Source organism: Sylvia atricapilla, chromosome 4 (assembly GCF_009819655.1).
Source record: "Sylvia atricapilla isolate bSylAtr1 chromosome 4, bSylAtr1.pri, whole genome shotgun sequence".
NCBI lineage: Eukaryota > Metazoa > Chordata > Aves > Passeriformes > Sylviidae > Sylvia > Sylvia atricapilla.
Window position 1 is genome coordinate 5106738 of NC_089143.1, and position 18671 is coordinate 5125408.

Genomic DNA, 18671 nt, shown 5'->3' on the forward strand with positions numbered 1-18671 from the left:
TCTGATGTTGTCCTCAGTGTCACAGTCACTACAGTTGTCTTATATAATCAAGATCTGCCAGTGCAAACAGTTGTAAAGGGTGTGTTGCATAGGGTATCTCAACATCCAAACTACAGATAACATAATTGCTGAAAAGGAAGCTCTTGCCTGGAATATGCCTGATGCATACAATAGAAATATTCTTATGGTAGAAACTTTCAGTGTCAAAGGCCAAAGAATTGCTGTTTACAGAATCACCAAAATGGATTTTTTTTTCTGATTAACTTCTGCATACAAACAGCATTACTGTAAAGAATATTTTGATCCAGGGTGTCAGGTCACTATATATAAATGCCATCATTATTTCCTCTGATGTCTTTTTTCCATGATCTTCTATGGTTTTTATGCTCATTTATTCTAGAATATTAATATCCCTACTGTGTTCTAATGTTAAATTTTCACATTTTAAACAAAACAAATCTTCTAATTACTAATCATTAAATATATGACTTCTGCATATTGCTGAGGTGCTAATTTCAGTTTTATGTTTAAAATAGTTCAGAATATATGTATGGAAATTGCTTGATAGTAAATCATCTGATAGTAAAAGCAGTCATGAAGTAGTTTGAAAATGCAGACAAGGTATAAAATGTTCTGAGTTTCTGAGACAGCTGTTTATCTTTCCATTTTATCCTCTAGCAGCTGTGTAAGAAAAACCGTATTTGTGTCACAATCAAATGCAGACGAATCATATTCATCATAAAAAGGAGCATGTTGTCTGGGAAAATAAGATTTTGTTTTAATTATGGGAAGAAGAAATAAATGTTCATACATTTCTGCACTATGAAATCAAACAGAACCCATAATTTATCATAACCTAGAAGTAGAACAAGTGTAATTTGCTGGAATAACATATGAAGCTTTGCAGTCTGCAATGCCCAGTAAAGTAGAATGTCCTGTTAAAACTATCATGACAAAGTCCTGACCTACCTATATCAATCATCTCCTTCTTTATTTGTGGGGCTTCCAGAGTTGCTGGAGTAGAGCTGACAAAGTCCCCCTCATCTTCAAGGATCTCTGCAAAAAATAATCATTTACAGAGTTCTAATTAACTAAACTTGTCTTGAGTGGTGTCTTGAGAATCCCCTACTTCAGAATGCCCCTGATGATAATTACTGTTAAAGATTTCCTGTCTTAATACATTAAAGCTGCCATTTATCTGCAGTAATAGGCTTAAGAGCAGAATGTACAGGCTTATGAAGTAAATCAAGAACATCACATAACAGCTGCAGTAGATAAGTTTATGGGTTACATGGGCAAACTCTTAAGGTATTTTAACCTGGATCAGAATTCATAGAATGGTTCACTGATGGTGGGTGTGAGATACCTTGTTACTGGCAAACATTTGTGCAGGAGAACTGGCAAGACAGTGACTTGCATAAAGGGTGCAATATATACTGAAATTATTGAAAGACTCCCAAGGGACCGATGCCAAGAGTGTTTGAATTAGCCCCAAAAGGAGCAAGAGACCCTGACACATCAGAGTGCTTAGACAATTGCCTGATGGAGACAAATGTACTAAAGCCTGCCCTGAGAACATCTCTGTTGCTGCAGCTTGCAGGGGTTTACATCACACAGCTGGGTGACAGAGATGTCCCTGGGCTCCCCTCCATGGGGAGGAGATCTCCACTCCTCTGCCATTGGTCTGCTGGTGCTAAGGGAGAATTCCACCCCTCTGCCCTGGGACAGAGGTATGGGCAGGTGGATGATGCAAGTGGTCTTGCTGGTCCTCACTCCCTGGTGAGGACACTGCTCTACAGAGATTAAATGGTGAAGGCCACATCATGGATCAATGACAGCAGCTTTCTGGCTCCCAGCCTGTTCTCAGTCCATTCAAGAATATTGCCCCTAAACATTGAGCAATAAAGTTTAATCTAGAGCCATTTAATTAAAAATTACCCCCAGATCAATACAGCTTTGTTTGCATCAGATGTTCTTTATGATGTGACCAGCATCATGTGCCGGGGTTTTTTTTTCTTCTTTTTTTTTGTTTTTTTGTTTTTTTTTTTTTTTTTTGCAAGCCAAGAATGTGGGTTGGGTAAGGAGCCTGGCTTTTTTTCTAAGGCATCTTTCAGAGTTTTGGAGGGAGCGCACAAGAAGAGTAGGACTGAGCCAAACAGAACAAGCCATCAACAGTTTTTGGCATGGATAAAACACAGTGGCTCCATCTGCATTGTTAGTGAAGCTATAGACAGTTGCCAGAAAATATGCTTAATCTCTACTTTGTGTTTGAAGTACTGTTCACAAGGCCACCCGAGCAATGCTGTCACAGTCTTTCCTTTCACCCACTCAGACTGATACAAGCTCTGTTCTCTTTTGGCACTCTGTCACCATCACTAATTATCTTGTTTTCTGGCTCATGAGGCAAGATTAGTAATTTGTCTCCTAATCCTTATTCTCATGTGTGTCTTGTATAGTATAAAAGTGAAGTGGGATATGTTAAAACTAGGGAATATTTTCAGTGTGTGGCTTATGTTTATGCTCCAACAACTTGCAAAGTTGCTGCCATCTCTGTCATACAGATCTGTGAGAGTGGATACAGAAAACTGGATGCACAGTTAAAGAGTTTATGTCTGCAGCCTAAATATGCCTAGGCTAAGGCAGTAAATAATCAAGAACTTCGGGGTTTGCACTTCTCTGAAACACTGCTTAACACTAGCCTGGGGCACATGTATGAAAACATTATCTGTTGACTTCATATCTGTACATTTTAAATTCCATGCACACAACAGTAAGTGTTCAAGCCAATATTAAGTGCCTGACTATGTACCAACTTGAGATCTTAACTCTAAACAACAGATTTTTAAAAAGCCCTTGCTTAGGAATGTATCTTGAAAGTGTCACTACTTATTCCAAATTTGTTCTGAGAGAGATGTATAGTAAAGTGTATGGGACATCAAAAATCCTAAGAAAATAAAGACAAGGAAAGGAATTTGTTTGAAGTAAAATTCTTGATGTAGATATTTTTAAGAACATCAGATGGTAAGATGGCATTTCTTAGAAGCCTGTTTTCGTCTCCACTGTTGTTCCCTGGCACTTCAAATCTAATCAAACACCTATACATACATTTTGTGGTGGTTCTGCTAAGTCTGATGCACGTGGAATGTACATCGAATTTGGACTGACACACTGTATATATACATATATTTATATATATATATGTAATTTGCTCTTCTGAATAGATTTCTGTAACAACTAAAAGTGACCTCACGAAATTGAAAACATGAGTGAAAATGACTAAACAAGGTTTTATCTGCAGATCGATTAAATGTGGAATATGTTTTGCCAAAAGAGAGAGCAACCCACAGTGTCCCCAGCCCATCACAGGACTCTTTAGCTGAAAACCCACGGCTTAGGGACTGTTGAGGTCCTTCTGCTCCCCCAGCTGGACAGTGCTGACAGCAGCATGTCAGGAACTAGGACAGGCTGTGCAAGGAGCTGTGAGGATTTATTTATCTTTGTCATCTTTTCAGATGGGCATTTGCTGCTCTTTGAGTAGCAAATTCATATGGGAAGAGGAGAAAAACAGTACTAGGGCACATCAAATAACTAGGTGTTCTCCTGAAACTGGAGAATTTGTCTTTTGACTAACACCATCTTAGTATTTTTCTTACTACAGTATGATAGATCCATATGGGCTGTTTATAAAGACTGGCAGTGGTGACTGTAACTGTGGCTCATAACTCAGATTCAGGTGTAAGATCAGGAGAAGCACGTGCTCTCTGAAGCAGCTCGTGCATCTTCTGTGCATTTATGTATCTGCAGTTTCCAGAAGGCAATGCCTGCCCTGGCTAACTCATATATATGTATATATAGATATATATGAGCAAGTGTATATGCAGCTCTGGCTGCAGAGTACATTAACTGCATATACTGAGAAGGAAGATATGCAGATATGAGTTTAACAGAATTTCTAAATTCTCCTTTATGTCAAATTGGGCTTTTCTATAAGTTTTTTTTTTCAAGGCACACAAGTACCTGTAAATTTAATAATTCCATGCTTATTGAGAAACACTTTTCTACAAAAGTTCTGTTGAATATGCAGGAGCTTTTAAAAAATGTCACATCCTAAATGTGAGTGATTGTGAGACATTACTCATATCAAACAACCAGTGTAATGTATCACTGCCTGTTTGCCTTTTTCACTATTTATCAGCATGTATATTTATGAGTACAGAGCTACATACCATCTCTTTACTTTCTTATTTCAAAATTATTTGGATTGTCTAGGAAAGGCATGTACCACAGTTAGAGAACAAAGGGTCTCCATGATATTGTAACATTAAAAGTGTGCATTTTTTCTCTGCTTTATGCAATACCTAATTATGTCACCATTAACAAAATTGAAGACTAGGTGCCTTTTACCACCTGCAAAAAATTATTTGAGTGTGTGTTGTTTGTTGTGGAATGAGGGAAAGAATTTTGCAAACTGAACTTGTTTGTTAGTTTTGCCTTGGAGAGTGGTTTTGCCTTTTTCCCCCAGAGAAGTTTGAAAAATAATCTTAAGAGAGAATAAGCTGAGTCACAGACACTTTGGAACCACTCACAATGTAAATTTTTTCCCCGCAAAATCGTATTTCATTTACAATTACCTAGAAACAAAGTATTCAGTTAAAATACACATATTTGAAAAAGCAGATGGCAACCAAGGTAAACTACAGATAACTTTACACCTACATTTACCTTAAATGACAGAAATGTGTACTCAGAGTTTTACTAGAAATATTCATTTAACTTAATCTTAAATAGCTTGTTTGGAAGAGTGCAGTCCAAGAAGTTACAATGTTATGTAGCACCAGGAGGTTGAAAACTGTGTAGGTGACAATTAAGGAGCACTGCTGAATCTTTGTATTATTACAGTGCCTTACTACCATCCATGTGTATGTTGTAATCTTATTGGTTGATGGGGAGAAATGAAATTTAATACATTTTTTTAAGCAGTCTTAACTAGGTCCCACAAAATGCTGTTTATTTCTTTCATATTTGTCTCTGAAAATGAGGTCCCTATAGGCAATGCACTTTTCATGGCAACCTGTTTTTCTCCATGGAATGCGTCAAGTGCCCATGGTGAGCTGGTAAAAGGTCACTCTTTTATTTGTTAATAAATTCAAATGCATTAATGTATTGCTATTGAATTAAAAAAAAAATAAAAATGTTACTGTCTGGTAAACTTTAAATTACCACCAATGATCAACCATCTCTTTACTTACTTGTCATAGCTGTTTCTTTTGTTACATGCAGAGCTGCCCGATTCTCTGGAGTAGCATTGACAGTAACATCATCTGTCAGAAGATTTTTAATTCGATATTAAAATCTTTCACTTTTACATTAGACCATTTGAAATTCTGTAAGACTACTCCTTAATGCCTAATTTAGACCATGTTCTGCCTCACACTACTGAAAGAGAACATGAGGTGCTCTGTTGTGGAGAATAAAACCTGTCAGCCTGAGACTTTCATGTGTCTCTGGCTGAATGTTGAACTCTTGCTTCCCCTGAAATTTATGTTTTCAGATGTAAACCATAATCTTTCTTTGTAAAGAGCAGAGCATATGACCACCATATTTAGTGAGACTCTTAAGTGAAGTTTTAATCCCCTGACATGAGCATTTACACCATTATATCCTGATCACATATCATGAAAAAGAGATGCTCTATTAGTTCATGTACAGGAGACTGAACAATTCAGATCCTTGGGAATACATAGTTTAAGTAAACATAAATGCAGTAGGACATTGCACTCAACTTGATAAAACTAGTAGTTTCTTCTATACATTGTGTGTTACAAGTCTTTGAAATGATACTTGCTGGGCTGATTTTATCAAATTCAGCAGAACATTGTAAATACATAAGTACATGATGGTTATCTCTATGACATTATCTCTTGCTTTTACATTTTCTAGGTCTCTGAATTTTCTACCCATAATTACAATTTGGACTGACTTTAGAAATTCATTTTTATTTACTAAATTTAGGTATTTATATAAAACAGAAGACTTTTCAGATTACCTGAATCAGAAGCTTGCTTTATATCTGCAATCTGTAGGTCTTCTGACATATTACTCACAGAGTCTTCTTCACCTGTGTCTCCAGGTATTTCTGTGTAAATAATGCTAAATTAATTAGGGCACCAAATTTTTTAATTTTGTAAGAACAGCTGTGGTGTATCAAATTAAAAAGTCCATCCAGCCTTGGATGCTCTTAATGCCAGAAGGCAAAGTAGATGTATTAACAAAATGTCTAGAAATGGCAACTGAAGAGTGAACCTTCCCCCAAAATGTTCTCATGGGTTTCAGCCAGACTATCTTAGTGTAATGTTTTTCTTGATTTCTCCCATTACTTTACTGATTTCTAGTCTTAAATTTGGCCAACACCTCAACTAAAAGGTTAATGTTTAATTCTATTCTTTAACAACCAGCATGTTTCTGGTTGTATGTACCAATAAAAATGTTTTAACTCTTGGGTAGTATAGGTTCATCAGTCATGATCCATTACCATTAATTGTCAATAACCACCCAAACCCAAAGGCAAGCTCTGCCAGCATTCTTAGTGCTGTTCCTTTTGCTATTTTCACTGTTGTCTCATGAGTTTGGGAGTCTTGCTCCAAAGGCCAATTAAACTGAGATATTTGGGACCATAAGAAAAAGACAATTTAGATGTTAATTTTTTTAACCGGTGTCGGTTACTACAGATGTCTTTTGGCTCAGTGTCTTAATTTTTCTTGTAACATAGTCTGACTATCTTCTCTGATCCACTTCTGTCATCTAAACTAGAAACAGTCTCCTCTGACATGATTTTGACTGGAATTGTCTTTATCATTTTATCCTATGGCTTCATATTTTTTTCCCCTCCTTTTCTTCTCAGTTCTAATCAAGTACAGGGCAGTTACTCAATCTGAAATATTACTTTTTAATAAAATACAAAACTATTGGACAAATTAGTAAATTTCCCTTCAGTGCTTTTCCACCCCATTCAATTGGTTAATCTCTCTGTGCTTTTTGAGTTTTTTTTAAGGTCTCTCTAGTGCTGAAAAACTAAAAAAATTAAATAATATGTGGGTAGTTGAAGTACTTACCTACAGAATCCTTTTCTGATATTGCTTCTGTCCATTCTGGAGGCCTCTCACTTTCATCATTATCTGATTTACTTGTTTGTTCCATGGTGCAGTTCCCCAGAATAGCATCCAGTTCATTAAAAAACTTCATACTTTTACTCCTACTCCCTGAGTCTTGGGCACTTTTTACACTCTTGTATTCATGTTTTAGATTTTTGTATTTTGTCCTGCACTGCTTCCAGTCCCTGTCAATTCCAAACTTTTGCAGTCTAGCAGCGACCTGTTCAAATATTTTTTTATTTCTCACTGTCCCCTCCAGCTGTTGCTGGATGTTTTTATCTGACCATATGCGTATCAAAGCTCTGACTTCATTAACAGTCCAGTGTTTTCCTCCTTCATTTGCTACTGTAGGAATACAAGCTGGTGGTTTGGAAGGCTCCACTGCTGATGCTGGATTACCTGCATTGGGTGGGGTAGGGGAGAGACACAGATATTTGTTACCTGCATTGGGTGGTTGGGGTGGGGAAAGGACACAAAGAATGGGAGTGAAAGATGCTGTTTCTCCAGAGAAAGATAGAGCAGAGGTGACATTAAAATCAAACTATTGGTTATTAATTTGTCAGCGTCATAATTCTGATACAAGTTTTGCTTTCACTTGAAGATAGATCTTAAGATGGCACATGTACATTTAATTAATCTAAGAGGAACATTTCTTTCTTCATTCTTTCTTCTCCCTAATACACTAAATTTTTACCTGTAAGACCTTTGAGAACAACTGATGAGCTGCTTTGTCCTGCAGACATTAGAGAAGAGAAGAGTACTGTTGGGAAGATGGGATGTGCTGCATGAGCACAATAATAAATTGGCCCCAGTCACTGACACTAGCATCAAGACTGAACTTTCTGCATTCATGCCATACTTTATTTTACACACACTGGGTAAGGATCTAAAAAATCTGATCCTTCTTTTTTAACAAAGCACCTCAGTTGTGGGGAGAAGAGGAATGAGACTTTTGCTTAAGTCAAATGTTTGAGTGAGAGACTCCAGTTCTCATGGCACAGAACTTGCACCTTTCTCAGAGCAGACCAATCAAAATATTTGGGGTGTTTTAATGAAAATCAGTGTGAGTTGTCTTACTCTGCAAAACTAAGATAGTTTTTAATTTTCTCCAGTCTACAACTTTATTTTTTAACATTATGTTGTAAAGGTTGCCACCCATGCAATAACTTACAACACTGAAATATTATATACTTTAGTTTTTTAAAAAAACTATATTATTATTTTAGTTGTTTTAGTTTCCTTGTTTCTATTTATGAATTTGCTTTAAAACTTGATTTTGGTTATCAGATTAGTTTGGAAAGTGATTTCTCATGCATTTTCTAAAGCTTTGAAAAAATAACTATAAATCCCAAATAAATAAACCCAAAACCAGCTCCAGGGCATGATTAAATAAAGCAGCATGAAGATGCACAGTAACTGAGAGGTTTTTACAGTCATACTGCAGTGATAAATGCCTTTGTCAGTGTCTTCTTCTGGAATAGCAAACCAGATTATGGAGGTTCAATACTTTATAGCCACTGAGATGTGTGTGATGGCAATAGTATCAGATTGTACACAGAGCTTCAGTGGAGCATATTTATAATAATCTGTTGGGACAAATTTGTCCTAGATAAAGCTATTTTTTGCTAGTCTCCATAATTTATTCTAGTTGACAACAAGTTGCTCTACAGATATCTTTTTTTTTCCCCTTATGGTCCTGGGTTAATCAGGACTCTGCAGCAGCCAGCTCATAGGCATCGTAGTTGAGAAGGGTAATTTTCAGGTGGCACATCACTTATGCTTTCTCCATTTCTTTCTGAGGGAGTGAAAAAAAATGCTGACTTACTGCTGAATCAAACCATAGGAACTGCCACAGATGATAACTGCCAACATCACATAGGCCAGAGAGGAAAGGCTTAGGGAAGATGACAAAAAAAGAGGGCAAAGAATGCAAGGAGGTGCTCTCTACACTTCCCAAAGTCATAGAGCATGGAAAGCATCTGGGAGGAATAAAGTATCTTTACTCTTTGTATAGACCAGTATATCTCACTCATCAGTTCATTTCCAACTGAGCTCACTTTTGGTTGTGGATATTAGTTCAGATGAGTTCTGGTGACTTGATATATTGCTGACTTATTCTGCTGTGTGCAAAGTGGAAAATGGTGAGTTTGTTTGCTCCTCATTCCCTTTAAAAAACATGCTGATTCAAAATATCCTGCCTACAAGTACTGCTTTGAAACAAAGCTGTTATGGTCAGTGCAAAAATTTTCCTTATATCTTAAGAGCATTTTAGTCCTAATTTGTTTTAAAAAAAGTTTAAGCAGGATATACATTATTTTTTATCTGAAAGATGCATTTGTGCTGTATTTAATCTTCTTCTAAACTTCCTCAAACCTGAGTTTTGAGGTTTAATCTGCTGGGATAAAACCAAAATACTTGGTGTTATAGGTACAAAGATGTCAGCATTTTTATTTCAGTGGTTTATGAGATAGTGCCTGAAACTTACAGACTAGAAGAGGTACTAGGGGAGGGCATTTTAGTACTAGTACGTACTTGAGAGCCCATGCAATTGAAGTTATTTTGCTGACTTTGTAGAAAGCAGCTTCCTCAGAATTGAAGACTTTTCTGCCTGGCAGTGTGTTGAGCACTGAGAAATAAAAGCATTTTCCTGTGAAATTTGATTCAGATACTTTTTGCATGTTTTGTTTATGTGCATGAAGTATTTTATATGTGTGTAAAATCCACGTGACACTCTGATCTCTTCCTTAATTTCTTTCTACGCCAGGCAAGAGTGGTGTAATGTGTAACATGATAGCCATAGGCTATTATAACAGCCAATAGCTACTATGGGCTGTGCCTTGTTTTCTTCCTGCATATGGCACCTTGCAGATTTTGTAATGAAAGTTGTAACCAGATTGGAATGTATACTGAGGCATAGAGCGTATATAAAAAATAGAAAGAGCATGTAGGAAATTCAGGACAGCTGCTGTTCATCCAGGCAACAAATCAGCACATCAGTTGCTTAAATCTGCCTAAAATGTGTTTGTATTTCTCCATTTCCTGTAGCTGCCACTTGAAGGGGCTCACACCTAAGATACCTCCTTCTGTCTTGCCAGATTTATGCCTTTGCTTTGCAACTTTGCTGAGCAAAACTGCTAGAGTAGGACGTGTTCCAAATGAGTTCTGTGGTTGGTTGGACTAAAAAGCATTGCTGACCACTCCTTGCTTGGAGAGGTGAATTTGAAGTTATGCTGGACACCACTGCAAGTCTGGATCGCTCTGCATCTTTCCCTCCTGGCTCAGAGCACTCACTCATGCTGCTTTAAGCATCCATGATTTAAGAAAATGAGCTAGGGAAAAGCCACAAGCTGACATGGGTATCCCTGCTAGCACGTGGCATACTTTCCACTGGCATTTAACAAAATTTCTGTGGTTAATGCAGTTAACATGATTAAGCTGTAGCATGGGATGTGTGTTTGCATGCAAGTGGGGGTCATGCATATACATCATACCCAGTGGTCAGTGTCTAGAGATGCACAACACCACTGAGTGCTAACTCTGACAAGGACATGCTGCAAGAGTGTGGCTGTATTAAAGCCACACTGATCAGAAACAGAATCACAGTGTTTTCAAAGTATCAAGAAGTGCTCTGGCACCCATGCTGCTTTTTAGTTTTCATCTCTCTGTACCACCATACTATACCTAGTTGAACTGGTCTGGCATGAGGTATAAAAAGTAGTGGATCTCCTGGAGCATCCTCATCATCTTCTAAAGAAACTGGTATTTCACCTGGGAAGGAAAGAGGTTTTAGATGAAAAATAGGTATGAACTAAATTAGTTTAAATTAAAGTGTCCATACACCGTGAGAAGATCTTTAACTTGGAAATATCAACACTTAATTTGTAGTTAAATTAAATTTTAAAATAATTTAGCCTGTCCCCATAAGAGGGACATGAGTTATAGGAGGCAAATAACTTTATTTCTTGTATATGAAGCCTGCTTGAAATGCTTTTTAAAAATTTAGTTGAAACTGACTTGATACTAGTTACTTGTATGCTTTTCTGACTCAGTATTCAGGGTAAAGTAGATAATGTATGGTAAGAAACATACAAATAAAGGCAGACTTTGCACACAGATTCATAAAATCACAAATCCATTTATGTAACAAAAATAAATTCCTAGAAGAGTGTGACAAAAACAAGGATGTTCTGCACAGAGCTCTGGAAATCAATGGAATTCATTAACGGAATGGGGAGGGAACCAAAACATTCATTGTGGCCTGACAACAGACTTGTAGCTGACAGGATTAAGCCTGGCTTTCTCCAGCATACCTTTTCTATATTTGTTCCAAAAGGAACATTATAGCACTTGCTAAGTAAGTTTAAAAAGCAGCAAATGTACGTCAGGTTCAGAACCAGCTCCATTTTCACAGAGTACAGACTTGTGAGTTGTCCCGTGGTAGTGTGCTGTTTTCAACACACCATGTTGGCAGGAGGTTTGAAATGTTGATTCCTTGTACAGGAGCTGAGTTTGGGTGAGCTCCAGCCAGGCAGGGCACCCGGATCAAAGCTCGCAGCTCTGCAGGAGTTTGTCACTAGTTCCTCACGGGGAGCAGTAATGAGGTGCCCTAAGGATGCAACCTCCCACCCCTGACGTGGGTGAAACTGAAAACTGCGTTTGAAAACATTATCCTAAATCCTCCTGACTTTCAGCAAAGCTCAGGGTGACTCACAGATGCAGTGGCCTGATCTCTGACTGCTCCCAGCTGTCGGCCTGGCTTCCCTTAGCAGGAGCTGCTGCTCATCCCTGCACCTCCAGGGACAGGACTGGCATTTCAGCTGCTTAAAAGCAGCACAGTGAACCAGGGAGAGAAGAATAAATTCTCTGCTGGAAGGCTTCTGAGTGTGCCATAAGCACTAGTATGAGCAATGTTAATTACACTATTATATTAAAAGAGAAACTTTTTTGTATTTTTAGTAAGTAAGAACAGTTACCACAAAAAGATATTGCTGTACCAGAAAAGCTGCTCAATGAAAGTATTGCACATTTGTTTAAAAAGAACTATATAAAATACTCTCAATTACATGTTGAAAGTGCAGACATGGAAAACCATATGTAAGTGGCACTTTTATGTCAGCATTTCTGAAGAATCTTCCTGCCTTTTAGTAGCTGAGTTTTTGGCCAGTCATTGTTGATGCATTTCTGCTCAGCACCTTTCTCAGAGCAGACCAGTCAAAAATATTGATAATCTTTCTGCATTTGCTGAGATAAAGTGAAGGTCAAGCAAGGTGACCAGTGCCTGTATACTTAAACATAAAAAAAGAAATATAAAAAGTGTAAAACTTGAATTATTAGGCAAGTATTTTGTAAATAATGTATTTGGTTTATTAAAACTTGATTTAACTTGATTAACAAAATGGGAAGGTCATTTATTTGAACTCTAATGAAATATACCATTTTTCATAGCACTCACCATCACTTTATGTAGATTTTCTTGGTTGGTATTAGTGTGATAATACACAAACTGTACTTGAAGAGAACATGTTGACTTGTATCTTTTTTAATGATCATTTAAGCTACAACTCTGCCTCTAAAATGTGTTCTGGGAGGACAGCATGAACCTCTCCACTTACATATGCATGTGCTTATGCATAAAGTGTTATCTTTTCATGAACAATGAGGGAACTGGTATGTGTTGTTACCGGGTTTGTCCTGAGACCCCTCTCAGATTTGATTAAGATTTTCAGTAATAATTTCTTCAAATACATTTTCAAAAGAAAACTGATTCTATCATGTATTAAAAATCCTCAAGGGAACACTATTGAAATACTATTCAGTCCTATAAAAAAAAGTAGTGTCTTCTTTTCCTGCTGCTCTCCCTCCCCAGCAATCTCCCAGTAGCTGAGATAATGTAAAGACATGCTTTGCATCTTTACATTAAGCATGCATAGGAATGTTGAGACTGAGGCTAAGCAGAATGGTAAATACACTGTGAATTATTTGGGAACATGCCCTGTCCCCTGTCATGCTTTTTAAGAAGACAAATCAGTATAGCTATCAATTTCTTACAATAAAATAAGATGTTCATGGTGGACGCATATTATTAGTCACAGGTTTTAGTTTGCTGATAGCATTTTGTTCTTGCTATTCCAGCCTTAAGCTTAGACATCCTTGATTCCTCCAGCCCCCTCAAAATGAGATGTCTGTGCCTCTTTTAAAAGAGGTGAGGGACCATTTTCCTCTCCTCTCCTGTAACACACTGTGCTTGAAAAGGCAGAAGCCCAGGAGAGGGCCCGCAATCTCTGCTGGGGCAGGAGCAGGGAGCTGCCTTTGCAGGGATTTGCCTTTCCCTCTGTGGGAGCGACAGCAGCAGCTCTGTCCCTGCCAGACAGCATCAGCTGCAGAGCCACCGATGCCAGTTCTGCCCTACAAGTGCTCTTCAAACTTCCGTGCTGGGCATTACCGTACTCTGACTGCAGGTGGAACAGGACTGGGGCCCTAGTTCAGGGTGAGCTGCTTGACTTGCATTCCTGAGTAAGAAAGTTGATGATCTCACAGCTGTTCCTCAGCCCCGTGTTGTGGATGTGTGCAGGCATTCTGCATAGCTGCAGGACACATTTCTGTCTTAGTGTGCTTTCCTTGCGGCTCAGCTGCGGTGGTTGTGGAAATCTTTGCATTTCAATTTTTGCATTATTGTTGCATTATTAGTTGGTTGCATTTAATTTTTCTTTATCTGTAAAACCTGGCTGCTTTTTATTTTTCCGGAGAGAGTGACAGAAGTGCTTGTGCAATAAAGCAATATATTTAATTATACCACCTTTAAAACCAGACTGTCCAAATGCTTCAAAACAAGGCATGTCTCACCCAGGGGTAATATCTATTATTTTTATAGATACTATAGTTTGGGATTCACAATTGAAATTAACTTTTGATGGTTTAAATTTGCTAGAGGTCTAAAGCAGATGAGAATCAGGATTACCAGGTGCAAACTACATTAACATATACAGAGGATAATCTAATGGCAGATCCTCAGATGTAGGACACTATCTTAATTTCATGTCATCTTCAAAGTGTATCAGCTTGTATTAGCCTCAGTTCTGCAGGTTTAAAAATAAGAATGGGTTGCAATTCACAGTGCAGAGAGCGCATTACAATATCATAAAATTGCCATTTTAATTTGAAGTGACTTTGACAGGTTGGAAGCTTTCTGATAGTGGTGACAAATTAAGGTCAAGCTTTTTGTTAAGGTAAATAATGACAAGGGAAAAACGGCAATTTCTTTTCCTCAAATCTGTAAAACAGCATTGTGGAAGGAGACGTGGAATGGTCCAAGGACAGGCTCAGTGTCCAGCTCCTTTCTATGCCTTTGACAATATCCCCTGGCAACAATGTTGAGTTTCTTGTTTTCTTAAAAAAGAGTCACAATCTTAATTAATGTAAATTGCTACATACCATGGGAATAAATTAAGCTTTTAATTTCTCTTTTTAGTCATCTTATTTTGGTACTTAAAACTATCATTGGGGCTTATGCTTCAGTGACATTTAGGATGTGACAAGGAGATTTGAGTGATGTCAAACAAGAGATTGACCCTAATGAAATGTTAAGCAGAGCTTAAATGCATATGTAAAGAAGGTTGAATAAAATAAGAGATGCAAATAATTTAGTAAAACTCTCTTCAGAATAAAAGCAGCTGTATTCACTTGGTCTGCTGCAAAATAGTCTGATAAATACGATAATTTTTACTTTCACTGCTAAACTAGTTTTTAATGAGAGATTATTAAGCATCTGTTTCTTGAATATTTAAGTAAAACTGCTTATAAAATAATTTACCTTAAGTCATCACACTTAAATATAAAGCTGATATATATATATATATGAGAAATAAGAATAAAAAGCCTAAATTTCACTTGCATCACAACAAACAACAATTTTTACAACACCCTGGCAGTTTCAACCTTTTCTTTTTCTTTACGTTTACATCCGAATTGGCGCTCTACAAAAACCTGCTTCCAAAGCGCTGCAAACGAAAGGCAAAGGGAAAAGAAAGCAGCTTATTTTAATTTCAGCATTTCCACCCAGTGCAGGAACCTGGACACTAGCAAGTCCTCACCGAGGCTGCAATACAGGCAGTTAGCATAATTTTTGCTGGAATTAAGCTGTATTTACAGACTTCAACACTGGTGGGTGCTAACATTTTATTCCCCTGCGCGAGGCGTGCATCCAGTCACTTCCAGCAGCCTCCGCTCCAGCACCAGCCAAGCCAGCCTTCGGTTTCATTCCCTTTGGGTTTTAAGCAAAGAGAGGAAAAAAATAGAAGCAAAAAAAATATTTTATTTTTATTTTTTTTTTACCTTGCGTGCTGTCTGCTGTGGGGCTTGTGTTCAGCTGCATCTCAGTCGCAGGACACCTGCCGTTTTCTTCTGCTGCTAATTGTGTGACGGGCTCATATCGCAATATGGCATCCAGGTCATGGAAAAACTTCATGCTTTTAGTGACATCCCCAGAGTTGTGGGCATATTTAACCGTTCTGTATTCGTACTTCAGGTTTTTGTACTTTGCACGGCACTGTTTCCAGTCCCTGCACACTCCCAACTCCTGTAACCTTTTAGCAATGTAGATAAATATTCCTTTATTCCTCAGGGTGCCGTGCAGTTGCTTTCTGATATTTTTTTCTGACCAGACGCTTAACAAGGCTTTAACCTCCTCCTCAGTCCAATGCTTCCCTGCTCCACTCTCCATGTTGAAAGTGACCTGGAAATGATTCACTATTTCTAGCCAAGATTTTGTTTCCTAGGAAACCAGACGGCTGGTTGTCAGTAAGCTCCGCCGAGATGAAAGGATCTAGTTTGACTGGCTCAAGCTGCCTGAGGGGAGTAACTTGAGACGCTGCCAAATAAAGCGCTGGAGCCGGGCCAGGGAAGCGGCTGGGACTCTTCTGAGGGAGTCAATACGGGCACCAGGGTGTGAGAAGAGAGGCAAAAAGAGTCTGTTTAGTTTCTTTTTAAAAAAATAAATCACCAAACCCAACAAAACAGAGCGAGATTAAACGCACAGTCATCTTGTGGCAGGGAGGCCCCGGGCAGCCTGCTCCTGAGGGGCCCTGCCGCGGGACCGGGCCTTCCTACAGCTTCACATCTCGACCTTTTATTTATTAGAGGCGTTTTAATAAAAGATAGCATGTTTAAAGTCTGGTAAAGTGGTGCAAGCGTTGTTGATAAGGAAACTGAGCTCCCGTGTCTTTTGTCAGCGCTGAGTGAAAGATGTAATCCAACACTTTGACCAGGGCCTTCCTTGGGGTGTCTGCTTCCCTCTTCCTAGTGATTTAGTTACTGTTTAAAGAGACCATGACAGTATTAAAATGGAAATGTCCTGTAATATTAACATTTGCAATGACAAGTTTCTGAATGCAGTGCACCAACCCTTAAGTCTTACTACCAGTCTTCATGTTTATAGATGGAACATCTTTGTGAGTTAAAGTAAATGGCTTTAAGAATGCCCTCATCTCTGATTATTTTCCTTTGAAGAACTCTGTCACTAACAGGGCATATTTGTGCAGATACGTAGGAAGTTTGGTTTGTTTTGCTTTCTGTAAGCAAGTGTTCTTTAAAATTTTTGCTTTACGTCAAACTGGGACTAGTAAAAAAATAGAGATTTTATGAACTGGAGAAAATTGGAAATGAGCATGTCAGTTGTAGATTAGCATCTGTTTTATTGATTTTTGTGCCAAATTTTATTGTTCCTTATAATAAATAATTCCAGTGACCTCAACTGAGTTAAACAGTCCAATGCAGAAATAGGACATTAGTTGTCGTTCCCTTTTTAAGAAAAACATTTTTCCTATTCAGGCATTATTATAAATGAGCGTGGACCTGAGCTCATCCATCTACCAAAGTCCAGATGAGTATTACAGGCACAGGCAGGCACATGGCAGCAGTTTTGTTATAGGCAATACTGCCTTATTTCAGGAAGTCTTTTAAAGGGAGATGGAGCAGCCTGCACTGTTATCCACAAAAAAAATTAAAAAAAAAAAAAAAATCCAGTCTGCAAAGCAAACCTTTTCAATGGATAAAGACTGGTTTGCAAACCACGGGCAGGTGCCTGTTCAACAAAGCACAGCTGCCAGCCCGAGGCTGATGTGCTGTAAGAGAAATATTTGCAGTGAGAGTTGTACATCAAACTTGTTTTGCCCGAGTTCAGAAGCTGAGATGACCATCATTAGGTGTATGCACCCACATGATTTCTTCCATGTAGCTGTTAGAGGTGTAAGTGCTAGCTTGTCTGCCTAAGTGCAAAAATGCAAAAGCTTCTGTGTAGGTGATTAGTGGAAAAGACAATCCATTCCTCTAAGCAACACCATCAGTTTTTAGTAACGTGTCACAATCCAAAGCAGGAATAGAATAGCACAATAGAACCTAGTACTATCGCCTAGACCATCTAAAAATGGCTTTTCCAATTAAGAGTATGTTTTTATGTTATGCCTGTACTGAAATTGAAGTCTGATAAGACCCTGAGCCAGTGCTTATTAGTGGAAGGGTTCCCACTCAATTTAGTGGACTTGGGCACAAACCTTACGTGACTGTCTTGAAATAAAGCATACTACAGGCAAGAAACCTCCAAATTAACACAGCAATTAAAATGAAACAACAAATAAGCCTACATTAAAATTCCATTAAAAAACCACCTATCCATTGTATGTTAAAGTGTTTCATGTCAGTGCTTTACATTGATCTTATTTTGTCCATAGGGGCCAGGAGAGCGCTGGAATTGTGACAAGTGATGGCGAGTCATCCCAAACATTCAAAGTGCACAAGGTAAAATGCAAATAAATGTTTTGTGTTTTTAATGGAGATGTATGTAAGTTAGTTTCTGCTAAGAAACAGTGTAGTTAGAGAAAAAGGTAACATGCTTGATGGGCTGTTTTGATTCTGTCAGTGAGAGTGTCTCATTTTGTTACCTGTCTTGAGTGTATGCTTAAAACAAACCTGCCAACGTTGTCCTGATATGTGTTTCTGTGCATACAGTGCCAGGCACACAGAACTTAGCCAGAGCATGCTTCTGATGCCACAAAAACTTTTTACCAAAGTCACCCTGCACCTCAGGTGTTAACTCTGCAGATTTGGAAGAGCACTGATGCTCTTCTTGACTTCAAAAAGAAAAAAAAATACTGTTACAGAACATGCACAAGAAAATGGATGACTAAATCTTATATTAGTGAGACTCAAGGAAGTGGCCATTACTTTACCTATATGTAGCAAAAAAAAGAGCTATGGCAGAATGGAGGCCTGAGAAGGAAGGTCACACAGACTTTCTTTAGCTGAGACAACCACAGGGGATGTTACAAGACATATAATGACCACAGCCTTAAAAGTATATATTTTTAGTCAGGGAATAGATTGTTCCTTGAAAGTCCTCAGCACAAAAATGTATATTGCTTTATTTAAAAACAGGACTAAAGGGATCTGATATACCACTGTGACACCTGCGCAGTTTCTTTCTTCCCCATGTCTTTCAGGTTATTTGCCTTTTTCTTAAAGTTCCAT

General features: G+C 38.1%; 1 protein-coding gene across 1 annotated transcript in view; it reads right to left on the bottom strand.

Moving 5' to 3' along the window:
- PAICS (phosphoribosylaminoimidazole carboxylase and phosphoribosylaminoimidazolesuccinocarboxamide synthase) overlaps positions 1-16003 on the bottom strand; it is a 42275-nt gene extending 26272 nt beyond the window's left edge. The window contains exons 1-6 of the mRNA XM_066317226.1: positions 15483-16003; positions 10833-10919; positions 7113-7550; positions 6047-6136; positions 5250-5321; positions 970-1056 (exon numbers count right to left, since the gene is read on the bottom strand). Of these exons, the coding sequence (XP_066173323.1) occupies positions 970-1056; positions 5250-5321; positions 6047-6136; positions 7113-7550; positions 10833-10919; positions 15483-15870 (1162 nt within the window). The 5' untranslated portion in view covers positions 15871-16003. The remainder of the gene's footprint in view (positions 1-969; positions 1057-5249; positions 5322-6046; positions 6137-7112; positions 7551-10832; positions 10920-15482) is intronic.
- Between the last annotated feature and the right edge of the window lie 2668 nt (positions 16004-18671).